Genomic DNA, 27,527 nt, shown 5'->3' on the forward strand with positions numbered 1-27,527 from the left:
CAAAGCTTTTATGATCCCTTGTAATGATCGCAACGCTCGTACGCGGACTCGAAATAAGATCTACTGTTTTCTCTAAACTCGTTTGTTATCTTTTCATGATTTCCGCATATATTCGATCACTTGTCGTTGGCTCTCGCAGAGATCCGGGACCTCTGGGAAATTAGGGTTTTCCTAGTTTCCTTATTTAAACAGAAATCGACAGTGCGAATTTCGGTTCTCACATTCTTCAGGTGGCATAGTGAAATCTTCATCAAAACCTAAAATCACAAATATAAAACTGAAAAGGGAAAAGGAAAAACTTAAAACTTTTTTTGTCGGCACCTAATTTCTTAATTTGAAATTTAGAATATAAAGTAAATCTGAAAACATAATTAAAAAACTAAAAAAGAAGTAAAAGTTATTTATTTGTTCAACCGGTGGTTCAACAGGTATCGGGTTTCTAAATATTGGGTTTTTGCGGATTTTTTGCGGGTTTCTAAATATTGGGTTTTTCACAAAACCCAAACCGGATTTTTATGAGTCAGAGGGTTTACCAGTTCAACCGCGGGTCCGGGTCGGGTTTCAAAACACTGCCGGTAAATGAAAATAAAAATCAGCTTATAAATGTGATTTGAGATATTTTTGATAAATTTAATTTTTATTTGGGAAGTTATATACTATAAAGGAAGTTTTGAATTCTGATTTTGGAATAGTGCTATTTTTTGGTAATAAAGAACAAATTAAATGGCAATTCTCATAAATAGACTATTTTCAAGTTTTAGTCACAAAAATAGATCACAAGGAGAAAAATGACCAAAATGTTTCATTTAATAGGTAAAAGGACACTAATACCCTAGATATATAAAAAAATAAAAAATAAAAAAAAATAGTAATTTTTTTTATAGTTTTAGATTATATGTTTTCAAATTCGAACTTTTTTATAAATTTTTTTTTTTGAATTTATTTATGTTTTCAAATTTTCTTTTTGTAATTCGAAAATACTTTTTGAAACTATTTTTTAATATTTATTTTTTATTTTATAAAATTTTAAATCTCAAACCCAAATCCCCACCCCTTAACTATAAATCTTATGGGTATAAATATATATTTACTTTTTTAATGAAATATTTTGGTCATTTTGACTCCTAGAATCTATATTTGTGATATAAACTTTTTTAGTGTTATCCTAAGGTTTTTCCCAAAATTAAACCATAAATTTTTGGAAATGATTAAAATAGCATCATGAACCGGTAAATATCTTACTAGTTTAAATCAAGAAGTTTGAATAATGACTGAATGGGGAAAGTTTGTGGTACGATTCGTAAAGTAGTAGTTGAGGAGACATAGAAGAAACATGATAAGACTTTGGTATCTACAAACTTGATGAAGACAAGAAGACATTAAGCCAAAGCTGTCCAAAACAGCACTCAAACTCGAGTTAAAAAGATAGATTCATTCACTTCCCCTTTATCCTAACACTTGTTTGTCCCCCTCCCGCACTCAAACAAACAGTTTCTATCCTTTCTCGTCTCCTCCCACGTGCGTCCTTTATTATCTCTCACCAGTAGTTTTCATTTCTAGATCAGTTTCTTCAATGGATTAGGTTTCTTGACGGTATATTATGTGACTATTATTGGATTCGGCCACATATCTATTTTCTTTATCCGTTTTGTACCTGCTACTGCTTAATTCACATCCGACCCTTACGTAAGGGGATATGGTTTTATATCAATTTACAATAAGTAGAATGGTTTTATGTCATTTATATAACACTGTTTCAAGTTATTTAGTGTTGAGATTCAAACATGCTAAATATTTAAATATTCAAAACGTTAATCAAAACATATCTTGCTCGATTATATTAAGGTGTTTGAGCCAAAATGTTCAATCATACTTGTTCAAGCTACTAAATACATGTAAAAACTCTGAAATTCAAAATAACCAAGCTAAAATATTCAGAAATCCTATTACATGACAAAAATATTTATTTTCGAATAACAGCTTGGTCAAATCAAAATAGGTTATAACATGTTAATAACAGCCCAAAATTGCTTAACTTATTTCTCTTTATCTTAACATTTTTACCAAAAAAAAACAGCCCAAAATCACTAGCTACTATCCAATTTTTGTCTATATTCCTTGCACAATTTGATGTTGTTTCAGCTAAAACTCTCGATGGCTATAAGAATTTAACGCCGCAAGCATGAGCAAGTCTCCATTGTTTTGAGGTTTTGCTACCTTTTTAGTAACTAAAAATATTAATAAATTTAAAAAAAAAAACAGATCGATCCCACGAGCTAGACTATAAGTGTGAATGTGATTCCGACAAGAGTCATATGGTCCCTTCAACTTTTAAAGCCAATAACTTCAGTGGTCGACCCGACACTACGGCACGAGTAGTCACGCACGACTCTCTTCACATTGATATTTTCCCCTCTACTCTCATCTGTTTGGTTGATCTAAAAACATGTAGAGACCAACCAAAATGTCATATAGTATATGATATGGACTTCATAATCAAGTGTCACTTTCGTTATCTAGATTGATATCGTGCGAACTATTTCTTAAAAGTCAAGTTTTTAATATTGTGTTAGGCACAAAATATATCTTTTTACCTACGTTTTTATTAAATTAAATCAAACATATGTCAATACCAAGCTTACAACTGAATTACTAGAGTAAAACAGATATAAGATAATTGAAAGAATTCCAAGACCATATTCTCTTCTAGACTTTATTTACTTTTTTCCTAGTCTTTGTGGTATTTTGTTTGATGTATGGTATAATTCAGTTTTTATACACTTGCTAGTAAAAATCGGATGTCGGTTATTCAACAAGTCGTCTCCATCATATAGGGGAGGAGGTAACTAGAAAGGCCATGAGTTCTAGTCTGTCATGGTATTGAAGTATTGAACCATTGAATTTAGAAATTATAAGCTATCTTATCAATCCACCATAGTAATGGTTGCAAAAACGAAGCACTTGTGAAATAAATGTTTTACGAAAAAAGGAAAATGTTCCTTCCCAAAGAGGGCAGTGTACTCAAGCTCAGGATGGGCAGACAGTTAATAGCCTTTATTCATAAGTTGATCTGAACTCTTCCCCAAATATTTTACTGAAGTTGCGTAGTGAATCAAACAGAAGTGTGTAGTGAATATTGCGACAAGCTCAAAAAAAGAAGAAGTGGAGTTTGCAATTTGATAACATGATTCTTAAGAGTCTAATAAAAACATTGAATGTAAACAAAAGTATGGGACGTTGTCCGTTCCAACATTAACCAAACTTGTCTATTAATATTCATGTTAGTTGGGTGTTGCATGTCTAAATTCGTTGAATCATGTGTCCCTTGAAGATGCATGCTCTTGTTTCTAGCTTAGAAGTATAAATATAAATACACTTATCATTTCTTTAGTTGTTTGGTTTGCTTATCTTAATAAGTACGCTGATTGGATATTGTGATAAATAAAAATTAGTGATGCAAACATGGAAAATCAGATAAAGTCAACCAAAAACACTAAATCGTTTACAAATGTATATGATTACAAATTTATATGACTAATGTTATTAATTAATAATTTATCTTAGAATAAAATGTATTTACAAAGTCCATGCATATATACTATCGATTATAGTTTTTCAATTTATATGTATGCGAAGGTGTAATTTGCAATGAAATAAACAAGAGTTAACATCTAATGTATACAAAAGTTGAATAAGAAACAAGTAACTATCATAAGATTGTATTTTATATTCAAAAATCATAACAATTTAAATAAAATAATGTAGAAATATGTTAGCATCAAATGTTGGGATATTGGCCGACCTGAACTTAATAAATGTCGGAAGTCATTGCTTTTCTCCCAAAAGACAAAGGTCCTTGTTTCTCTTGTTTCATTAATAGTTGTAAATGCTTTTTCACGATTGCTAGTCTGTTTAGCAGCTTAAGTATAATTAGAATGACGCTATAAGTATCTTCACCCAAACCTATTTCGTTGAGGGAACGTTTTTACGTATTTTAATCATACTGGCTATGAATTAGAATACGATATAACTCAGATTTTGAAGATGAGAGCGTTTTTTCTAGTCAAATATATGTTCTGTACTTCTAGTTGTTGGTCCAAGAGAATTTATATGAACTATATAGTTGAGGAGTCAAGGAAAACAAATTATTAGTATTCTAATATTTGATTGATTAGTTTAGTTTATATAGTATCGTGTTGCTTAAGATACATAAAGACACATCCATGACGACATGTATATTTTTGTGTGACAAAATATATAATAACTTAAACCTATTAAACATGGATATTTACGATAAAGCCATGCACTCCTCCTTCATTTTTGTACGCTTTCCTTTTACTATAAATAGGGAATACTCATGATCCTCTAATTAAGCAACCATCCACACAACCTTTTCCAGGAGGAGCCGGACAACAAACGAATATACACTTTTAGTTTCATCAAAGACGAAGCTGCACTAGAAATGGAGTTGGATCTTGATCTCTCTCTTTCACCTCATACTAATTCTTCAAAATTCGGGTTTTGCTTTGACCTCAACAAGCATTGCGCGACTGAGGGCGTTGTGTCATGTTTGAATACGAAACAAACGCGTTTTGATTCGATGTTTTGGTTGGAGAATATGGAAGAAGATTGTTATGTGCCAAAACCATGTTCGTTTTCTTTGAATGGCCAGCCAGACGAGGAGGATGAAGGTCCTTTGGAATCTGACTCTACGATTGTTGACGAGTGAGTAACAAACTATATATTTGACAATACTTTGGTTAAACTATATAAGTTAATTTAACGTTTTACCAAAAAACTATTATTAATTTTTTGAATATTCTGATGCTTGTAACACTCATTCAAAAAAGAATTCTCATTAACATTTAAAATAATTTTGTCTAGTGAGGAGGAAGATGGCGAAGTCGTGGGGTGGCCACCAATAAAGTCATGTATGACAAAGTATCATAATTACCGTCGTAGTCGTAATCACCCATATCACCATCATGGTAGGAGGATCAACATACCTAATCCAACGGCTACAATTATTGGACTTAGACCGTCATCGTCATCAACATCATCACCGAGATCATCAATGTATGTTAAGGTGAAGATGGATGGTGTGGCAATAGCTAGAAAGGTGGACATCAAGCTTTTCAACTCTTACGAGTCTCTCACTAAGTCCTTGATCACCATGTTTACTCAATGTGAGTACTAGTTTAAGTATTTAAAATGCATTAAAACGTATACACTCTCCTACTAAACCTATAAACGAATGAAAGCATGACATATAGATACTGAATATAATTTTGTTTTTTCAGACCAAGATTGTGATAGAGAAGATACAAGTTACAAATTCACCTTCCAGGGGAAAGAGGGCGACTGGCTATTACCAGGGGATGTTCCATGGAAGTACGTTTACTTCTCTATATTTAATATTTCAAATTTCTACCTATTTTCATAAATATATACATAGTTTTTAGGTGATGGACATTATTTTAATATTCGGATATAGGTGACTGGCATATTAATATCTAGAATCTTGTTTTGGTTTTACAGGATCTTTGCTGAGTCTGTTCATCGAATATCAATAATTAGAGATTGCCCGTGTGCATATACACGGCTGTTGTTCTAAAAATAACTTTTTCAAAGCAATTATTATTTGTAATTAAAATGTCTACCTTATCAGATTTTCACTCGATTTATCTTCCTCTAGTATCACTCATTAAGAACTACTAGATCCTTTTTCCGCGCTACGCGCGGATAATATATTTAAATTTGTTACATTTATCATTTTTATTTGTACGTGAATTTTTATATATTAAATTATATATAACTAATTTTTAAATTTGATTTTTTTTATATTTTTAGATTGAAGTAAATATTTCTATTATATGTAACACAATTAACTAATAAAATATGAAGAATCAAGTCCGAGATTTTAGAGTTATGTAAAAAAAATATAATTATGTATAGAACACAAATTATATTAGTTTAAAAGATCGGAATCTCATCTTGAATAAATTTACGAAAATAAAAAATACTCCAATAACCTACTTAAAATATAAAACCTCATTTTCAAAAAAAAAACGTACTTAATAATATTTTTTTAAGTGTAATAGTTGAAAACTGACAATTCAATATCGATCTAGAATATTATTTTAATATATCTAATGTAAAATATTAATTGTAATAAACAAATTTTGAATTTTGTAATATTACATGAATTAGAAGTCTTTAAAATCTAAAATCTGTTTTATTAGCATACTATATTTTTTATTCATTTATTATTTTGACGTTACAAAATATTGCTTTAGTTTTATTTGAATTTTTTTTTTAATAATTTAGTTTATTTTTAAGTAATTTTAAAATTATGTAGAATATAATATATTTAAAATTATTTATTTAAATATATTCAAATATGATGTCTCATTTTTGTGTGTGTTTGCGTTGAGCATATTTAATTTGTAATTTGTATATTTAATAACACCTTATTGCGTGTCGTTCTATGGTTTTAATAAATGTGTTGTCATTTCATTTTTGTTACTACTAACATGATTTCTTAGTGATTAGTGGTAATATATTTTTAACGTTATGTATTATATTTTATAGTATATTTTTTAACTCTTCGTGCTGTCACTTTTTTTAGAATCATTTTAATTAGATAATAGGTTTCAAGATGTAAATAAAACTGTGTATGTTGTAAATTTAGACAGTTTAGTGTAGCTGAGCACTATCAATTATGGAAATTATATAATGATTTTATTTTACTAAATCTTTCTTTCTGTGTATTTTTTGCTTTATTTTGTATTTTTACAATTTTATTGCATTACTATTTAATTGCAGAGAATTAATATTTTCAATTTTTGTTTCATATACCTTAAAAGTCTTCGGTTGATTTTTGTTTGTTTTCTTTCTCCAATTATAATGTACAGTTCAATCGTTTCTTTTTTTCTGGATCAAACTACTAATATCATCAGATAGAAAAGCTTAAACTCTAAAAATAGAGTGAGTATTTGTGCTAGAGAAAACTGATTTAACCAATAATATAGTGAGATATTATAATATTAGAAGGTATAAAAACTCTTCTATGTTGTCCTACGCTGGACATAATTAAGTTGTTGTCAATTGATTCTATATTTGTGATAACTGGAAATACATCTTTATGTCTTCCTTACATCATTCTTAATTGGTTTACGGTTCGACTATTTCTAATATAATGAGAGTAACATAAAATTAGATGTTGATTATCTTTTCCCAATTAGGAATGCACAGAATGAGAGAAATTCAAGATGAGACCACTTTACAATTTTGTCATCATATCTATATAGAGTTAGTTTATAGATTACTCTACCTGTTTCAAAATGTAATCAATTTTAATTAAAATATGTAATATTTAAAAGCTATTACTTTAGAAAACTGTCATTTAATATATAAATTTAATCAATTACACAGTAATCTACATAATTTAATTGGTCACACAATATCCAATAAATATAAAGTTGCATTGAAATATAAAAACAATTTATATAGTGAAACAAAAAATACTTTTAAACCATTATATTATAAAACAAATAGAATATTCAAATTATATTGAAACATTAGAATAGTAAAAATCAGAAAAAGTTGAAATCCCAACGTCGATCATTTACGTTGGCCATGTTATTAACTTTGAAGATAACGTGAATGATCAAGAACAGAAAGATTAATTTTAGCTACATTCTTTTTTTTAATCATTTTACCAAAAAGAAAAAAAGAACATGAAAATGACTAATAAAAAAAATACAAACAGAGTATTGTAAAAATGTGTTGATCACAATAGCAAACATTATAGTCTCAAAAATAATCAACTTTATATTAAATATTAGTCAAAAATAATAAAATATATAATATTAATAAATTTCATTTTAAATATAATTTAACTTTAAAAAAATTATCATTGCACATGGTACAGGAAAACACCTAGTATTACTTGAATTTCAAAAACTATCTGATGCACTGACTTTTGTGACAAATCAAATTTAAGGAACTGGGCAAGAGATTGAGAGGAGGGATGTGGAGAGGTACAAAGAGTCTTCACTTGATGAGTTATAATGGAGCATTGAAGTGCCATTGTTGTAGTCGTAGGAGTTACACCGGTGAAATTGGGTAGACGAACAGATTTGGAGTCGCTGGAGACGTCTGAGGCGAGTAGGCTAAAGAAAAGGTAGCTATAAGTTATACAATGGACTCACTATTTTGATGGATTTGGATAGTTCGAGACCCATCATCTAAACATTTGCGATGATGTGGCAATTTGATTGGTGGGAAATATTTTGTCCTATGTGGCACTCCTAAGAAGCTTCAAAATTAGTAGCTTTTATATAGTAGGATGGCTAAACATGCACGGAAGGGTAATGACATTTCCTTTATAAGAATTCTGCGACTACTTAAGGATCAGTTTCGGCAACTAAATAAGCTTTTAGATATTATTACATCAAATCCTTTGTTGCATTTGAAACTTAATATACTTGTTTACTTCAAAAACAAGAAAAAAAAGAAAGAAAGAGAAACATAAACTGTGATGATGGTTGCAGAAACCATGGTATCAATTTTCGTGACTGGTTTGGTATGGATAATGGGCATGCCACATTGCCACTTGATCTGGTAGTTTTGGATATCTGAAAGACTGAAACCATTTAACACTGATTTGAGGATGATCCAAAATTCACAAAATTTTGAACAAATCAAAAGAAAAACAAATAATCATGGATAAAAAAATGACATGAAAGATGAGAGCATTGTCATGATGCTTGTTAGATATAGTTCAACATGGTCTGGTCTCAACTTTTTCACAAATTGATGATATCTTATCATCCTAATGTCTTATTGACATGTCTAGTATTTATACATTTTCTTAGTATTTACACTTTTAATGCATACTTATGTTGGATACTTTAATGTCCACTAACTAGGTATGCCATCAAGGTGTGTAAGTTTATTCCATAGTCACAATTGCTCGAGTTCTTTAAATTTATTTAACTAATAACAGTGGCTCAGGAGCAGAAATTGTGGCAGCAATATCAGCAAGAAGGGTTGAGAGGCCAAGCTAGTTTGGCTAAGATGCTCTGGCCCCAACTGCAATGCCTTATGGAATACCACCGGTTAACGGGATGGGACCTCCACCGATGGGGTACTATTACAACAACCCGTTTTGATTTCATTTTTGTTCTTTTCTTACATAATTATATTTCGACCAGTATAGATGATACCTCATGTTTCTTGTGTTATAATCCGGTTTGTTCTTGTATTCTTTCTGGTCTTGGCTCTGCTTGAACCTGTGAAACTTTTCCTCTCTCGAGTTTGGATCAATAAAGTCATTTAAACCCCTTTTTTTCTGGAACTTTATACATTTTGTAAAACATTGGATTCTTATACAACTCAGCCTGGTTAAGTTTACCCGTTTGAGCTGAGTTTGGGTGAAGCTAGTGATGGGTAAATATAGTTTTTGCTTTTGTTTGTTTTGATAATCTATTTTGTCAAGTTTTCAGTGTTTGTGTCGCTTGCCTGATGTACTCTTGTAATCAAACAGACTATGGGCAGATTTCATGTTATCTTGTTTATCAGTTTTCCTGCCAAATAAATCACACTTTTTCCATGGTAAAACCAAGGATTGACATCACCATTTTAATAATATTCAAACATAATAATGCGGTTTTAACATAGATAACTTCATTACCACTTGCTCCATAAACAGAGGAAACTAATGATGAATATGAACTTTTCATTTTTATTGTATCCCTCCTGGGTTTCATTCTCTCACTGGTAAAATCTCTTGAAATCAAGATTAAAAATTAGGAAATTACTGAATCTCTATTTGTGGAAACTTTGGCACGTGCATATGTACTCAATTCTTTCTGTTACATTGGTGGATGATTGGGAGGTGAACGAAACATACTGATTCTGCTAGTTAAAGCGGTTCTTCAAGAAAATTGTAGTTCTAAATCATAGACTATGAATTTAAGTCCAGATAAGATATTAGATTCTGTATGTTAAATATATATAAAAAAATCATCAATATACAAATTTTTACAAACAATTTACATTCTTTAATTAGCTACTAGGTGACCGGTCCGCACCCTGTGCGGACATAAGAACATGATCGGTCCGCACCCTGTGTTTTTTTTCGGCCCGTACCTCACGAGAGGAAACACAGTAACGTCAGTATGAAGAAGCAGATATTGTGTGTATGTATAATTGCAACGTCACAAAATATTTTGTGTGTTTACGAAGATACTTTCATTCAAAAAATGGAATAAATAGTGTATAGTTTTAGAAGTAACAGATTTTATATTATCATTAATTAGAATTGTATTGTATATGTTTCGTAATTCTTTATTTTAGGTGAATAATATTATTTTTCATAAATAATAAACAAACATTTATGTAGACATATTAAAAGAAAATATAATAAAAATCAAAATATTATCCATAAATAATATAAATTATGAAGTACATTTCTCGATAAATAAAGCAAATTCAATTAGAAACGTGCAAAAAATTAAATAAATTTTGTAAGCAATTTGACGGGTTAACATTATTTGATAAATTTATAAATTTATAAATTTTATTGAACATGAAATAATATTAAATTGACATACCTTCATTGGTCTCCTAACTCATCACAACCCATCTGGCAAATACAAAAAATAAATAATTGTAACAGTTTATATATTTTAAAATTTGTATTTGAAAAAAAGTAGATTAAAATTACGTACCGTGACTACGGAATATTTTGACAAATTTGTTTGTAGACAACATTCAACGTTTTTGTCTTCGCCTTCCCTTCTTTACCAGTTATTAGGATTTTTAATCCAGATCTCGACTTAACTCTTGAAAGTGCAACTTTGCCTTGCATTTTGTAAGCATTTTATAAATTATTTTAAAATTATGATAAATTTATTCTTTAAACAACGATAAATAATTTAAAAATAATAAGCATAAAAATTTTTGGATTTTGTAATATTTAAAATAGTTATTATATAATTATATTCGAACACATTTCATCAAGCATAGGATAAAACTATTATAATTATCTTATATAAAATTTCGTTCATTTTATTTTATAGGTTATAAATATTAAAAGTAATAAATAAAACATTATTAGTCTTTCAATAATTTCGAGAATAGTTTCCATAAATTGTTATTTGTAATATTCGTTAGATTATATGACAAGTGATGTTAAACGTCAATAAGTTAAACAATTCTTCCATATTTGGAAAACATATATATATATAACAATGACAAATTAAATGGTAGAATATGTAAACACATGTTTCCTACCAGCGTGAGTTAGAACACCGCTGTATTTAAGAATCATAAGGGCCTCTACAGGTCTTTATTCTTCGCCTTCATCATCCCACTTCAGCGGCTTCAGTTGAACCTTCATGTATATCTCTGAGAAATTTCCTCCCTGCGCCATTCCAAAAGGTTCTCTGCTGTGAGAAAATGACCTTATGAATTAAATAAAAAATGCATAATGCTAGCTTACTTATAAGATAGTATATTCAACAAAATAAAATGATATAAGATAGTATTACTAAATGATACTATGTAATATTTTCCCGGACAATATTCAACAAAGAGAGAGAAAGTAATAAAGAACCTCTTCAAGAACTGCTTTAACTTGGCGAAGCTTCTCAGCATGTTCAATCAAGGTTTTCTGGATCACTATCACTCTCACGACCTGGTCTACCTATAAAAAAAAAGACCATATTGTCGTTACCAGTATTCAACACATGGAAAAGATAGACCAGACATGCTTTTTGGAGACAAAACACAAAGAGTTGAGTTCAGGGTTCTAAAGATGAGGAGCCTTTGCGTCTAAACACATTTTTCTTAGCACACAAGCAGCATTGTCGTAATACCTTAATAGTATGAGAGGAGAGATTTTTGAATAGTACTTTAAAGAATGAAAAGAGAATGTTTGTATTTTAAGACTTTGGGTGTCTCCTATATATATTCAGTCGATTTATTCTCATATTAATGATTTTAATATTTTGCACAATAAATAATAAAATCGTTTAAAGAAAGATATTAAATGTGTATTGTCAAAAAATGATTTGCATATGATATGATTTTAACTTGCGCAAGTAATCCATATTAGAAAGGTAAGTTATTAAAAACAAACAACCTAATTAGAAACATTAAAATATTTTGTAAGCAATATAATAAATATGATATCAACATGCGCAAGTTTACCGTTTGAATAATAAGGAAAGTTTTTAATATTTGTATTAATTCTAAATCTTGCCCAAGAGTAAACTAAATCGATAAAATTTAATGATTTCAACTTGCGCAAGTAATCCATATTGTGAATAAGTGATTTGCATATTTAATGATTTGAAATTGCGCAAGTAATCTATATTAGAAAGTTAAGTTATTAAAAACAAATTTTGTCAATAAGTTATTTGCATATTTAATGATTTCAAATTAAACGCTATTAAATGTGTATTGTCAAAAAATGATTTGCATATGATATGATTTTAACTTGCGCAAGTAATTCATATTAGAAAGGTAAGTTATTAAAAACAAACAACCTAATTAGAAACATTAAAATATTTTGTAAGCAATATAATAAATATGATATCAACATGCGAAAGTTTACCGTTTGAATAATAAGGAAAGTTTTTAATATTTGTCTTAATTCTAAATCTTGCCCAATGATAAACTAAATCGATAAAATTTAATGATTTCAACTTGTGCAAGTAATCCATATTGTGAATAAGTGATTTGCATATTTAATGATTTCAACTTGCGCAAGTAATCTATATTAGAAAGGTAAATTATTAAAAACAAATTTTGTCAATAAGTTATTTGCATATTTAATGATTTCAACTTAATCGATATTAAATGTGTATTGTCAAAAAATGATTTGCATATGATATGATTTTAACTTGCGCAAGTAATCCATATTAGAAAGGTAAGTTATTAAAAACAAACAACCTAATTAGAAACATTAAAATATTTTGTAAGCAATATAATAAATATGATATCAACATGCGCAAGTTTACCCTTTGAATAATAAGGAAAGTTTTTAATATTTGTCTTAATTCTAAATTTTGCCCAATGGTAAACTAAATCGATAAAATTTAATGATTTTAACTTGTGCAAGTAATCCATATTGTGAATAAGTGATTTGCATATTTAATGATTTCAACTTGCGCAAGTAATCTATATTAGAAAGGTAAGTTATTAAAAACAAATTTTGTCAATAAGATATTTGCATATTTAATGATTTCAACTTGCGCAAGTAATTCATATTAGAAAGGTAAGTTATTAAAAATAAATTTTGTCAATAAAAAATTTGCATATTTAATGATTTCAACTTAAACGATATGAAATGTGTATTGTCAAAAAATGATTTGCATATGATATGATTTTAACTTGCGCAAGTAATTCATATTAGAAAGGTAAGTTATTAAAAACAAACAACCTAATTAGAAACATTAAAATATTTTGTAAGCAATATAAGAAATATGATATCAACATGCGCAAGTTTACCGTTTGAATAATAAGGAAAGTTTTTAATATTTGTCTTAATTCTAAATCTTGCCAAATGGTAAACTAAATCGATAAAATTTAATGATTTCAACTTGTGCAAGTAATCCATATTGTGAATAAGTGATTTGCATATTTAATGATTTCAACTTGCGCAAGTAATCTATATTAGAAAGGTAAATTATTAAAAATAAATTTTGTCAATAAGTTATTTGCATATTTAATGATTTCAACTTAATCGATATTAAATGTGTATTGTCAAAAAATGATTTGCATACGATATGATTTTAACTTGCGTCAAGTAATCCATATTATAAAGCTAAGTTATTAAAAACAAACAACCTAATTAGAAACATTAAAATATTTTGTAAGCAATATAATAAATATGATATCAACATGCGCAAGTTTACCGTTTGAATAATAAAGAAAGTTTTTAATATTTGTCTTAATTCTAAATCTTGTCCAATGGTAAACTAAATCGATAAAATTTAATGATTTTAACTTGTGCAAGTAATCCATATTGTGAATAAGTGATTTGCATATTTAATGATTTCAACTTGCGCAAGTAATCTATATTACAAAGGTAAGTTATTAAAAAACAAATTTTGTCAATAAGATATTTGCATATTTAATGATTTCAACTTGCGCAAGTAATCTATATTAGAAATGTAAGTTATTAAAAACAAACAACCTAATTAGTAGGGATGGACACTTTACCCGATATCCGAAGTGGCACCCGAACCCGATCCGAAAAACCCGAACTGAAATCCGAACCGAAGTAGCAAAATACCCGAACGGGTATTGAATAAAGCGAGATTGGATACCCGAACCCGAACGGATAATACCCGAACCCGAATGGATATCCGAAGATAACCGAACATATGTATAATTAACCTTATATTTTTAGTTTACATCTCTCATTTTATATAAAATATTTATATTGATACTACACATACTTTAAGTTCATATGATATACATACAATTACGAAAGAAATGATTTGCTACTCACTTAAAATGCATGTCAAGTTTTTTATTTAAAAAATTAACAAAAAGTTACATCCGAAATTTAAATAAAATAACTAAATTAATGCCTTTTTAGTTTTAAAATATTATGTCCTAATATATTAACTATTCAATCTATTAAAAATAAAAAATTAGTTAACTGAAAGTTATATTTTTAAATATAAGAAACTTAAGAAATGAAAATTTTAATTTTTTTTTTAAATCTAAATATCCGAACCAGATCCGAAATAACCGAATCCGAACTAAAAATACATGAACCCGTCCCGAAGTACAGAAATACCCGAACGGGTTCTACACCTCTATACCGAAATACCCAAAAATCCGAAATACCCGATCCGAACCCGAACGAGTATCCAAGGCTAAACTAAATCGATAATTATTATCTCCTAGCTATATATGGGCTTGACGAAATTGACAATAGTTTTGGGCTTGTCTACATAAGTGATTGATTAAAATAAATGAAAAAGAAAAATTTAAAAAAACTAGCTAATAGAATTATAATGTTTTTCCTGAGAAGCTTTATATGAGTATCACCTCAGCAGCAATCACTAAAGTGACTTCTCTTTTAATGTACAGGGGGATCACGCGATTCAGGGCTGGTATGTGTTAGCTTTTTCGTGATTTTCCAGATAATATTGCATTTTTTTTTTTGAAAAGTAAAAGGAAGAAAGCATGGGGCAAGACGATGAATGTGTGTGTGTTCTTTAAGCGACAGCCAAACTCAAGTGTTGACTGTTTGACGAATCTAAGCCCCATCTTCCGCAAACTCAAGCTCCCGAATTTCGGATTTTAAAGTTTAAACAACACGGTTTGTAATCAATTTTATTATACTATTAATCATCATAATAATAGTACAATATTATACATTATCCATTTCATTTTCCTAGTTTCTCTGTCTACAGTAAAGATAACAAAAACCAAGTCTAAACCAAAGTCAAAACACACTGCCGTCAAAAAAAAAAAAAAAAAACCAAAGTCAAAACACACTATGAAGATAAAGGAATATTAACAATAAGATATTTTGTGTACCTCATAATATCGCTACTAGATTTTCTGACATCAAATAAAAGGTTGAATTGTGTTCGATTGCAAATTTATGAGGTTGAGATTCGAGCAATTTTTACGTCCGACTCAGCTTCAAACAAGATAATGATAGACTGGGTTTTTTTATTTTTCCCAGCTACCCTTTTAATTACATTTATTTCTCCAACTTTAAAACAAAAACTAAACCTATACAACAATGCCATCAGTGAACCATTCACGCACCACAAGCCGAGTCATTGAACAACACTCCCTTAGCCATACCCAACAACGGCTCGAGAGCCTCAGGAGAAAACTTCCTAGCGAACAGAAAAGGATCAGTCCTCTTACTCACAGACCAATCTGAACCGTTGATTCCATCCTCACCGTATCTCGGTCTAGTCTTCCTCAACCGCACGATCAGCTGAGGCACAACTTCCTCCGCCTCATACATCCTCGGGTGACCTCCGTCGTTGACGGTCCAGTCCACGTGAGTCAGAGTAGCGGGAACACACCCGCGCGGGTCCCTCATATTCACAAGGGTGGGAAAGTAATTCTCCTCGGGATAGCACGTGTCTTCCCTCACGCACGTCTGGTTGAACTTCTCCCATATCCGCCGATCACGCGCCACCATGCGCGCGTGCCTCCTCGTCAATGCCCAGAACTGAGACCCGATCCGAAAATCCTCCAGCTTCACCTCGGGGAGCATCGCGTCGTCTCCGCGCGCCGCCCACCTGTCGAACTGCCACGGCTCGTCTTTGAGTACCTCGATGAAGCTCTTCCGTGACGAGACCAGAGTCTTGTAAGTGAAGTCAAAGGAGCGAATGGGAACACACGAAGGCGAGAAGAGGGCAAACATGTAATTTTGCGGGTCGTCGAGAAGCGCGTGCGCCAATAACCGACGCGCCGCAGCAGCCAGAGTTGGTGTGTATCGCTCCGAGCGTTTCGAGTGAATTACCCGGTTTGCGAAAACGCCGGAGAAAACCGGGTCGTAGTCCCGGGTCGGATCCGCGTGGATGTAGACATTGTAGAGATCCTTGGAGGAGCTTCCGTTGAAGAACATCTCCCACAGAGGCGCGAACGGGAGCGGCGTCGTGGTTATATACATAAACGCCACTTTCCGGGTCGACCCGGGCGGGTGATTCGGGTTTACTCGAGAAGCGAGTCGGAGAAGCGGTTCGTCGTCTTTGGGGATAGGAGGTGGGGTACGACGCGGCGGAGAAGAAGCGTCGGGGACGTTTCGGGCGTAAAGAGAGAAGACGGAGAGAGAGCGGAAACCGAACTCCGGCGAGGCGACGCCGGTGAGTTCTCGTTGGACTGTGAAGATGACTGCGACGGGAAGGCAGAGAAACAAAGCGCAGAAGAGAGGGAACAGCGTCGGAGACAGCATATCTCTCGCCGGAAAGGTTAAAAAAACCAGTGACTGCTTTTACTTTGTAGAGAGAGAAACAAAGTGGAGTAGGATATTATAGAATCGATGTTGCATTTTTCTAGAGTGAGAGAGTGGGATTTGGTGCAACTTGTATTAATATAATTTATATATTTAAATTTTATGAGTACTAATTATGGAAATATTCAATTCAATTCAATGGCATTTCATATTTGGAATTTTTGACTTTTTTTTGTTGAACTACAAAATCTATGACTTGATTATATATTAGATTATTTGTTTCTCATTTAATTCATATAACCGTCTTTGTTTTTTCTTCGCCACTAATTCTCTTAATTTGTTCACTACGAGTACTATTTACCCAAAATAAGAATTGATTGTGCTAGTCAGTTTGCTATATAATATGACTAAATCATAGGCCAACAAAGTGAATGCATACGAATTTATTCGTTGATTAAAGTTAAAGACAGCATTAAACAGTCATTAAATATTCGGTTATGTGTACACACGTCTTTAGTCATCATACACGTGGTATGATGTTTTGTAGCCGCTAATTGACATGTACGTGAAGTTTCGTAATCGATCCGTTTCAGGCAAACGTTTTCATCTCGAACGTAACATCTTTGCTGGATGGATACGAGCTACCGTGCTGTGTAACCACGTGGCCTACATGCATTGATTTGGGCCTTCAAATCTGACTGTTGGGCCTTGCTTCCAGTTCCAGTAACGACTACGTGAAAGACTTGCGTAGTTTCAGTTCTAGTTAGGGTCTTTAATGATATTTTCAAAGCTTTTATTTATTTTTGTGTCAGCTAGTATGATCTTCTTGTCTTTGTCGTCATCGTGAATGTTTCAGTGTCAGAGAAAATTATAGCGAAAGGCTAGAAGTAGTGGTGGTACGAATTATGAAGAATTGTTTTTTTTTTTAATTTAATTGCACACGAATATTTTATTTTTCCTAAAGAGAACAATTAGAGCGAATGTTTCAAAACGTATTGAAAGTTGCTTTATTACCGGAGAGTGAAAAAACGTTTAAATAAATTTCCCATAAGGACGTAGAACAAATGATTCTTACACTAGTATGAATCTCAACTACTATATAGTTAGGTTTAAATAATTTGGCATCTATTGTTTGAATCTTACAGTTGCAAATTGCAATAAAGCTTTACATTTAAGTACTAGCTAGTGCAAATGTAGATCCTATTTATAACTAAGATATGGTTGGTGTTTGGCATTTTATAGCTCAAAAGAATATAGAATAGGTTAGTTGGTTATATATAATTTGGTGAATGCTCTCTAGTTCTTTATAGTTATATAGTATTGGAAAGGATTAATCTAAGAAATAATGGACTGCAACACTATAGACTATTATTATAGAGAGTAGGCCGGACCATAAAAAAATCAAAAGCAGAGTAAACCGGAACGAACCGGGGCCAACTGACAAGACTACTATCTCTCCCCCCTCCACTTAAATTATTGAGTGAGCAGTGTAAGGAGGGGAAGAAAAACAATCTTGACTTTGTCTTTTCTCTCTCATAGAAAGTGCTGGAAGAGAAGAGAAGATGCCGAGGCCAGGGCCAAGACCGTACGACTGTATCAGAAGAGCTTGGCATAGTGACACACACCAACCCATGAGGGGTTTGCTCATCCAAGAGATTTTCAGGTCATCTTATTTCTTCTCTCTCTATCACTTTGTATACATCTGTGTGTGCATGTGTCCTTTCTCTGTTTTTTCTGCTCATTTGTTTATTTGTTGTAGAATTGTTTGTGAGATTCACAGCCAATCCACCAAGAAAAACACAGAGTGGCAAGAGAAGCTCCCTGTGGTTGTCTTGAGAGCTGAAGAAATCATGTATTCCAAAGCCAATTCTGAGGTTTTTCTTTCTTTATATAACATTTAGTTTCTCAGTTTGGCTTTTAGTATAGTTGAAGTTAGTTGTTGTGAGATTGATAGAATCTTTACTTGTAATTATTTACTCCATCTCATAATGCACATTGGAAGTTATGTCACTGTACTAGATTTGTTACTAATGAGTCCAACTTAGTTGAGTCTTGATTATTTGATTTACTTCTTTAGGCTGAGTATATGGACTTGACTACCCTGTTAGACCGTGCAAACGACGCCATTAACACCATAATCCGACTCGATGAGACCACTGAAACTGGAGACTATCTTCAGCCTTGTATTGAAGGTATACACAATCTTAATACATAGATAGAGTTCTCTGAATTCTTCTTGACTCGGATCAATGAGGAACTCTTGTTTTGTAGCTGCTTTGCATTTAGGCTGCACGCCAAGAAAAGCTTCAAGAAGCCAACGGAACATAAACCCGAGATGTTATCTTAGCCAAGACTCAACTAAATTGGATAACATTTTGTCTCCGCAATACCAAGTCTTCATGAAACCGAACAGCTTTGCTCCGAAGACTCTTCCGGTTATGACTTTTCACAACGATGTTCAGGTCAAGAAATGCCCTTTCTCCAAGTACTCAAGCTACCCTTTATGCTATTCACTCAGAGTTCCTTCTTTGCCAGTCAATGTCACTGACTCGTGCAAGTCCAACAAGAACAGCAGACTTGTAAGTGTGAAAGATGCAACTAATGGCATTGCCTTTGGTGGTTGTGATCTATCTCTGCGCTTAGGCCCTCTTGGAGATGATACCAGATCTCCTACTCAAAAACGGAGTAAGTTAAGCAGCAGCAACAACAACAACAAAAGCTGAAAATTCAGAACAGAAAACGGGTTTTGACTACTTGTGTTAGAGAATGCATTAGTTAGCTGTTAGAGAATGCATTAGTTAGCTCTTTTAGTTCATCTGTACGTTTTAGGTTTCTTTAAATGTAAATAGAGAGTCATGATGAAGGAAACGGAGCAGTCTTCACTTCTTGTCTTGCATCAATCTAGAATCTTCAAACTTCATCTACGTTAATAGCAAGATTTTGAAAAATGACAAGTCTAAACATGTGCTTTCACAACAATACAAAAAATTATTATAAGATCTTATGAAAATTGTGTGATAGTAGCTTGCTTCGGTTGACGTAGCTGCTCTAGAGATTCTTAGGCGCCAATGATAACTCTGGTTAGCTCTTGTGATATGGGTTTATCTCTCAGCTGATTATATATAACTCAGCTTAGGCCCATTTAGTAGCAACACCTTTGTCTATGGAGCAGCTAGTTGAGAAAGTTTAAGCTTAAATTTGTTTAGTTGTATTTCATAAATTAGTTGTGTAGTTTAATAACATTTAAATTAAGTAAACGGTAGATTGTTCTGTCATTTCAGTACAATCCAGCTGTGCTACATCTAGAACCGAATTTGAATCTGGGAAGAAAAAACTTAGATGCAAAAACTATCTGAACAACCATATCTCTTGTATAGAAATGCATACAAATTTACAAATGCACTTGAAGATATTATAACATAGAATAAAGTCAAAATGTTTCCCTTGTGTAGTCCATTGTTGAAAAATGGCAAAGTAAGATTTGAAAATGGCTATTTTTTTTCTAATTTACTAATTTCCTCACAAAAGTAATTTGTCACTGGAGTTTGAGTTAGACCTTTCTTTCTCATTGCACAGCCTTGTGCATTATTATTTACATCACTGCAAGAATAAAAATAATAGCATAGTTTATGTCTTACCTAAAAGTTGATCCAAGTAGTTTAAAATTACTTAAATGTGTGACCAATTGCCTCTCGACGTATTGGTTTGACAAGAAAAGACTGGTTCTCACTGATTTTAATTATTTATTCTTGGAATCAAGCGACCCATTATTAGTTAAGTAGTCCTAGTTTATAAAAGAGAAAACAGAGAGAAATCTAAGTTTATACGTTGGCGGCTTCCACGTTCATGATGATATCAAATGAGATCATTTGTATGATTGTAGTGCCAGAGACATGACGAACTATACCCATATGTTAAGATAGGATCTATAATTTTATATTATATTATATGATATGTTAAGATCAGGTTTGCTTATATATGTTCTTGCAACTGTAAACACACATGTCTAATACGTAATAATGTACACATTCACAAAGTCATGATATAAACTTATTATACATATTTTGATGCAAAATATATGCATGAAAAAGCTGCTTTGTTATTGTTTATGTATCAAAATATCAGATTCTTGTGTTCTTTTTTCTATGGCGTTATAAGATTAAATCTTGAGACATAATTAAAACGCAGATGTATCCAACCACTATTTAGACCACTAGACCATAGCATGTTGAATGCCAATGCTTTGATGTTTATATATAAAGTGGTTTTCGAATCATATTTTTGTACTTGTTTCAAGAATCCAAAACATAGAAAATTTTCCCTGATTTCATAATGAAATGTCTTTTACGAAAATTACTACATTTTCGCGTTAAGAATTACAATTAGCATTTTTTTACAATTATTATAATAATTATTTAAATGGGTTCTCAAAATCTTTCTTACCTTTCATTAGAATCTATAAAGTTTGTTGTCAGACTGGGAACTGCATATTTTGTCTATTGGGTTGTTCCAACTCAAATATGTAATCTGACTTTGTTTTGTTTTGAATCTTACTTTTATTTGATTTCAATATTTTTAAAATCACAATTAACATTTTTAGAACTCTTTAATTTGATATGATTGGTTATTATACATGTTTCAAATTATATTTACCAGGTGAATTGCAGCCATACATTCATACTAACTTTGTCTAAATAATCGATAATGTTAGTAAATTCAATAAGATACATAATGCATACATGTCAACATGTATTTGATAAAGCAACTCCACATATATATTTGAAGTCATAAAGGGTTTGAAAACATTTTAAAAGAGAGAGCTTATAAGTAAAATGATTTATTCATTTGGAAAGAAAATATTTCTAGAATAAGATGAGTAATTTTGTCTAAATAATCGATAATGTTAGTAAATTCAATAAGATACATAATGCATACATGTCAACATGTATTTGATAAAGCAACTCCACATATATATTTGAAGTCATAAAGGGTTTGAAAACATTTTAAAAGAGAGAGCTTATAAGTAAAATGATTTATTGATTTGGAAAGAAAATACTTCTAGAATAAGATGAGAACATAGTTATGACATATTGATAATTGATTTTATATAGTGTAAATGCTGATTTTTGACCCAAAGAAACAAATAATGTAAGTGCTGACAATAATACATATCCAATATACATACATAAATGTGTACATATAGTACAATAGAGATAATGGAAAATGCATGTTTGAGGAAGTTGCATTTAAGGTTACTTAAAGACATCTTGGGCTGTCATTGTTTAGACCACATTGAATGCTATTACTTTGACTATTGCATCTTGTTTTCTATTTCAGATAAATTTAATTTTTTATGATTCAAGATTTTTTTTTCGTTTTTCACTAGTATTAAAATATGTAAATATGATTCGCCAATAATTAATAATTTGAGATTTGAATGGGCATGGATGATTGCAGGTCATTAAAACTAAAGTTAACACCCAACTATATTTGTATTTGAGCAATTAATATGAATTTGAATGAAAGTTATAGTAAAGCATACCCCTCAAAATAATATATTGGTCCCATCCAGAGAATCCGTGGATGCAAAAGTTGATCATGTATATATTCTAGTGTAGCTAAACATATTAGCTACATATCAAAAAACATTTGAGATGATTAACTTATCTACAATGAGGAACAAATAAAACATATGATTTATAAATTGTGGGAGTTTTAAAACACAAAGATTGGGTATACATCGTGTGTTGTGTAATACTAGTTAATTAATACAATTGACATTAAGAATATGTGATTTTAATTAATCATGATTTCACGGAAAAAAAACATTTTGTTATAAGAATTTATAATTTTAATTAATATGAGATATTAATTCATCTGCATCATGATTCCTATGATTATTGGATTAGTTAAGGCCCCAAAATCGAAATGTAGATACCGGTGTGTGAATCATGTGTTGTTGTTCTCTTTCAAATAACAATAAATCATACTATTTGTTTGAAGAAATAGCTGATAGAAAAGTATGAATGTATTTTTCAAAAACCTGATCCCGTATCATAAATGATAACTGAAAAGCATATGTTCTTGTTATTATTTGTAAACAAAATAGAACATACAATAGAAGAATAACATGCAGGTAGTATAAATATATTACATAGTATACTTGAGACATACAATGGCTTAGCATTGATGTTTAATTACATAGGCCGTTGAAAAAGAGGTTGATGATAACCATTAAGTCAAACCAAACAACATCGTCGGTGGTGAAAAATGAGTACTTTGGTTTTGTTCTCTACTGAGGATTGACACATTAGCCACTATCATGGACCGTAAATTTAAACTCATAAAACCTTCTTCTAAAAGTGCCTTTCTGCTTTTAACATTTCATGTAATAAAATAAACTTGTGTAATACATTTGCTGACAAATAAACAAGTTAGGTATTATTTTCCTGTCCATGGTAAAGAAACAAAGGAAGTAGTTATGTGTTCAAACTAGACAACAACAACAAACTCACGCTTTGACATTGGCTGATCCCTCTTTGAATCCCCCGTGACTAAAGAAAAAGAGGAAAGAGAAAGTCGTCTGAATTACAATATTTCATGCCAAGATTAACAAAACAAAATTTTTACAAAAAAAAAAGAGGAAAATGAAGATAGATGCTCCAGCTTGTAATTGTTTAAGGGGCTTCATTTAAAGCAGAGTAGATAACAGAGTGTAATGGTTTTCCACGGTTTTTCATTTATTATAGTCCATTCATATGTTGACCAAAAACAAAAAAAAAAATCCATTCATATAAGTTTACGTTTTCAGGTGAAAATAAATACACTAGTTCTACCAAAAAGTAAAGATTTTACAACCAAAGAATTCGACCTAAAAAAAACTAACATAAAGAAAGACAGAAGTTACTTCCATTACAATCAATTAGATCGGTCTTCTTCTTCCACTTTGAAAAGTCGTAACATGTTTGGTTAAAAAGAGAAATGACCCAAGTGGTCGGATCTGTCCAAAATTAGTTGTGACGGTCACAAGCGGCAAAGATGAAAAAAAAGCAAACAGATTTGAAGGAAACGGCTCAAAGAGAGTTTTGATTAAGACTCTCGCATCTCTCTCTGTTTCAGACCCACTTGTGTCGTCTTCCTCTCTATCACAGACCAAACTTAAAACATCATTAAATGTGAGACAGAGAGGCAAACACAAAAACAGAGTTTTCAAACCCCCTGAAACCATCCAACTTCTGCGTTTTTAATCTCTTTCTCTCCTTCCTGTATTGAAAGTGTAGAGCTTCGTATAACAAGGCGAAAGCGAGTTCTTATCTCTCTGTTTTGATTCTCTACTCTGACATAGAATCTTCTTGTCCTGTTTTGTTATGCATACTGTTCACATGTCACGGCTCTGAGATTTGTCTTTTTCTATCTTTCTGGGAATATATATTTATTTTTATCTCTCAGATCCATTGACTTGATCCACAAGTTTAGATCTTTTTCAAGATTTAATACTTGTCCGGTCGTGTAAAATAATGGGTTCCACGATCTTCGAAGCAAAAGCCATGAGAATCTTCTTCACTGTCTTCTTAACATGTCTAGCTCTCTTCCCGGATCCTCTACACGCCGGTGTAGCGAACACCGGGAGCATCACCCCAGGGTTTAGTGGATCTCAAATGAACTACATCAACAACAACGGTATCTTCCTCGAATCCAACAACTCAAACTTCGGTTTCGGTTTCGTAACCACACCAGATTCCGTCACTCTCTTCACTCTCAGCATCGTCCACAAAGCCAGCTCGAGACTCATCTGGTCCGCGAACAGAGCCTCCCCTGTTTCAAACTCCGACAAGTTCCAGTTCCAAGCCAACGGAAACGTGGTCCTCCGTAGAGAACAAGGAGGAGGAGGATCTGAGGTTTGGAGATTGGACAATTCTGGCAAAAACGTCTCGAGAATCGAGCTTCGCGATTCCGGGAACCTCGTTGTTGTTTCCGGTGATGACGGAGCTTCGATCTGGGAGAGCTTTGATCATCCTACAGATACTCTGATAACAAATCAACCCTTTAACGAAGGGATGAAGCTCACTAGCAACCCTTCTCCGTCGAGCAACATGACTTACACTCTCGAGATCGAATCAGGAGATATGGTTTTATCTGTAAACACCTCGTTGACTCCTCAAGTGTATTGGTCCATGGGGAATGAAAGAGGAAAGATCGTTAACAAAGACGGTGTAGTGACGTCATCGTCTCTTCTCGGGAACTCGTGGAGGTTCTTTGATGAGAACCGGTCTTTGTTATGGCAGTTTGTGTATTCAGATGATAAAGACGGTAACGCTACTTGGATCGCGGTTTTGGGAAACAACGGTGTGATCTCCTTTTCGAATCTCGGCAGTGGTGCGTCCGCTGCTGATGCTTCCACTAAAATCCCAAACGATCAGTGCGCAACACCCGAGCCTTGCGGGCCTTACTACGTCTGCTCTGGGAGTAAAGTGTGTGGATGTGTGTCAGGTTTGTCAAAAGCTCGGTCTGATTGCAAATCCGGGATCGCTTCTCCTTGTAAGAAGAAGGAAAACAATGCAACATTGGGTGTACAACTTGTGAATGCTGGAGATAAAGTTGACTACTTCGCTCTAGGTTTTGCTACTCCCTTCTCCAAGAGAACTAGTCTTGATAGGTGTAAAGAGTTTTGCAACAAGAACTGCTCGTGCCTCGGTCTTTTCTTCCAGAACAGTTCTGGTGACTGCTTCTTGTTTGATTGGATTGGTAGCTTTAAAAGCTCTGGGAATGGAGGATCTGGCTTCGTCTCTTACATCAAGGTGGCTGCTAATGGTGCAGGAGAAGATGATGGGAAACACTTTCCATATATAGTAATTATTATCTTGGTGACTGTTTTTATCATTGGTGTGTTGATCTTTGCGGCTTTCCGGATTCATAAGAGAAAGAAAACGCATTTTGATGAGTTAGAACAGAGTTCAGAGGAGGATAACTTCTTGGAGAATCTTTCAGGGATGCCTATCCGGTTCGCTTACAAAGATCTTCAGTTAGCGACGAATAACTTCTCTGTCAAGTTAGGTCAAGGAGGGTTTGGATCAGTCTATGAAGGGACTTTACCTGATGGTTCTCGTTTAGCTGTTAAGAAACTTGAAGGAATGGGTCAAGGTAAGAAAGAGTTCAGAGCTGAGGTTAGTATCATCGGAAGCATTCATCATCTACATTTGGTGAGGCTCAGAGGGTTTTGCGTGGAAGGCACTCATAGGCTTCTAGCTTATGAGTTCTTAGCTAAAGGCTCCTTAGAGAGATGGATATTCAGGAAGAAGGATGGAGATGTTCTGTTGGATTGGGACACAAGGTTCAATATAGCGTTAGGAACAGCAAAAGGTTTAGCTTATCTACACGAAGATTGCGACGCAAGGATCATCCATTGTGATATTAAACCTGAGAACATCTTGTTGGATGATAACTTCAACGCCAAGGTATCTGATTTCGGACTAGCTAAGCTCATGACACGCGAGCAAAGCCATGTCTTCACGACCATGCGTGGGACAAGAGGTTATCTAGCTCCAGAGTGGATCACAAGCTACGCGATCTCGGAGAAGAGCGATGTTTACAGCTACGGGATGGTGTTGCTAGAGCTGATAGGAGGGAGAAAGAACTATGACCCATCGGAGTCGTCTGAGAAGTGTCATTTTCCTTCTTATGCATTCAAGATGATGGAAGAAGGGAAGCTTTTGGAGATTGTTGATGGGGAGATGAAGAACGTTGATGCGAACGATGAGAGAGTTCAAAGGGCGATGAGAACTGCGCTTTGGTGTATACAAGAGGATATGCAATTGAGACCGTCGATGAGTAAAGTTGTTCAAATGCTTGAAGGTATCTTTCCTGTGGTTCAGCCTTCGTCTTCTTCCTCAATGGGCTCGAGGCTTTACGCGAGTTCAATTAGCGAGGAAAGCGGTGGTGGAAAGTCGTCTGGACCGACGGATTTTTACAGTGAGAATGATCTATCTGCCGTGAGACTTTCCGGTCCGAGATAGCAGTCTTCTGTCTTGTTGCCAATTTTTAGTATCTTATTATTATAGGTTTTGGCTCATTGTGTATTTATTGTGTTGTGTTTAAAATAATAGAATAGTAGTGTCTCCAGTTTTGTTCCAAGTGTTTTTAGGGATAAATTCCATTTGAAATTTTTAATACACAGAGTTAAACTATACTGTCCATTTCCAACTTAGTACAAATAAATTTTGTTTACATAACAATAAACCAATTTTTAAAGTACATGCATAAAACATCAAATTAACAAATAGTTAACTTCCACTAAGTTTTATGTTTGGTTTTCACTGTTTGATTCAAATATATTAATTTTTTAAACTGGAAATGATTAAATTGATAATTAAAATTAAATCAGTGTCTTAAAAATTTTAAATGAAAATTTTCTTTTTATTACATAGTTTAACTGGACTATGCTCAAAAAAAAAAAGTTTAACTGGACTACCTGTCGTTTTAATCTACTGACATAGAACAAGTTGTCGCTTTGTATTCTTTTGAGTCCTCACGCTTTCCAAATGCGTGCCGTGTTCTCACTCCTCTCTCTGAGAGTAGA

At 32.6% G+C, this 27,527-nt stretch overlaps 4 protein-coding genes across 6 annotated transcripts; 3 read left to right on the forward strand and 1 right to left on the reverse strand.

The window, feature by feature from the left end:
• Nucleotides 1-1,001: 1,001 nt before the first annotated feature.
• On the forward strand, nucleotides 1,002-9,351 carry LOC103862115 (auxin-responsive protein IAA29). 3 transcript variants are annotated; one of them, XR_004456693.1, is made up of 5 exons: nucleotides 4,463-4,725; nucleotides 4,885-5,186; nucleotides 5,301-5,391; nucleotides 5,539-5,713; nucleotides 8,351-9,351. XR_004456693.1 is itself a non-coding variant. In XM_009139825.3 (4 exons), exons 1-4 carry the CDS (start codon nucleotides 4,463-4,465, stop codon nucleotides 5,612-5,614), a joined length of 732 nt encoding a protein of 243 aa, XP_009138073.1. In that variant the 5' UTR covers nucleotides 1,002-4,462; the 3' UTR covers nucleotides 5,615-5,684. The 3 variants fall into 3 exon arrangements, 1 of the variants encoding a protein (XP_009138073.1); XR_004456692.1 differs by having other exon boundaries at nucleotides 5,539-5,709; nucleotides 8,358-9,351; XM_009139825.3 differs by lacking the exon at nucleotides 8,351-9,351 and having other exon boundaries at nucleotides 1,002-4,725; nucleotides 5,539-5,684.
• A 6,230-nt stretch (nucleotides 9,352-15,581) lies between these two features.
• On the reverse strand, nucleotides 15,582-17,142 carry LOC103862116 (glycosyltransferase BC10). Its single transcript, XM_009139826.3, has one exon. The coding sequence runs from the start codon at nucleotides 16,949-16,951 to the stop codon at nucleotides 15,800-15,802; it is 1,152 nt and encodes a 383-aa protein (XP_009138074.1). The 5' UTR covers nucleotides 16,952-17,142; the 3' UTR covers nucleotides 15,582-15,799.
• A 190-nt stretch (nucleotides 17,143-17,332) lies between these two features.
• Nucleotides 17,333-19,961, forward strand: LOC103862117. The gene is made up of 4 exons (XM_009139827.3): nucleotides 17,333-18,614; nucleotides 18,711-18,825; nucleotides 19,029-19,143; nucleotides 19,223-19,961. Exons 1-4 carry the CDS (start codon nucleotides 18,514-18,516, stop codon nucleotides 19,672-19,674), a joined length of 783 nt encoding a protein of 260 aa, XP_009138075.1. The 5' UTR covers nucleotides 17,333-18,513; the 3' UTR covers nucleotides 19,675-19,961.
• A 913-nt stretch (nucleotides 19,962-20,874) lies between these two features.
• On the forward strand, nucleotides 20,875-27,141 carry LOC103862118 (G-type lectin S-receptor-like serine/threonine-protein kinase SD2-5). Its single transcript, XM_009139828.3, has one exon. It carries the CDS (start codon nucleotides 24,469-24,471, stop codon nucleotides 26,962-26,964), a length of 2,496 nt encoding a protein of 831 aa, XP_009138076.2. The 5' UTR covers nucleotides 20,875-24,468; the 3' UTR covers nucleotides 26,965-27,141.
• The last annotated feature ends 386 nt before the right edge of the window (nucleotides 27,142-27,527 follow it).

The sequence above is a fragment of the Brassica rapa genome, chromosome A03 (assembly GCF_000309985.2).
Source record: "Brassica rapa cultivar Chiifu-401-42 chromosome A03, CAAS_Brap_v3.01, whole genome shotgun sequence".
NCBI classification, from domain to species: Eukaryota; Viridiplantae; Streptophyta; class Magnoliopsida; order Brassicales; family Brassicaceae; genus Brassica; species Brassica rapa.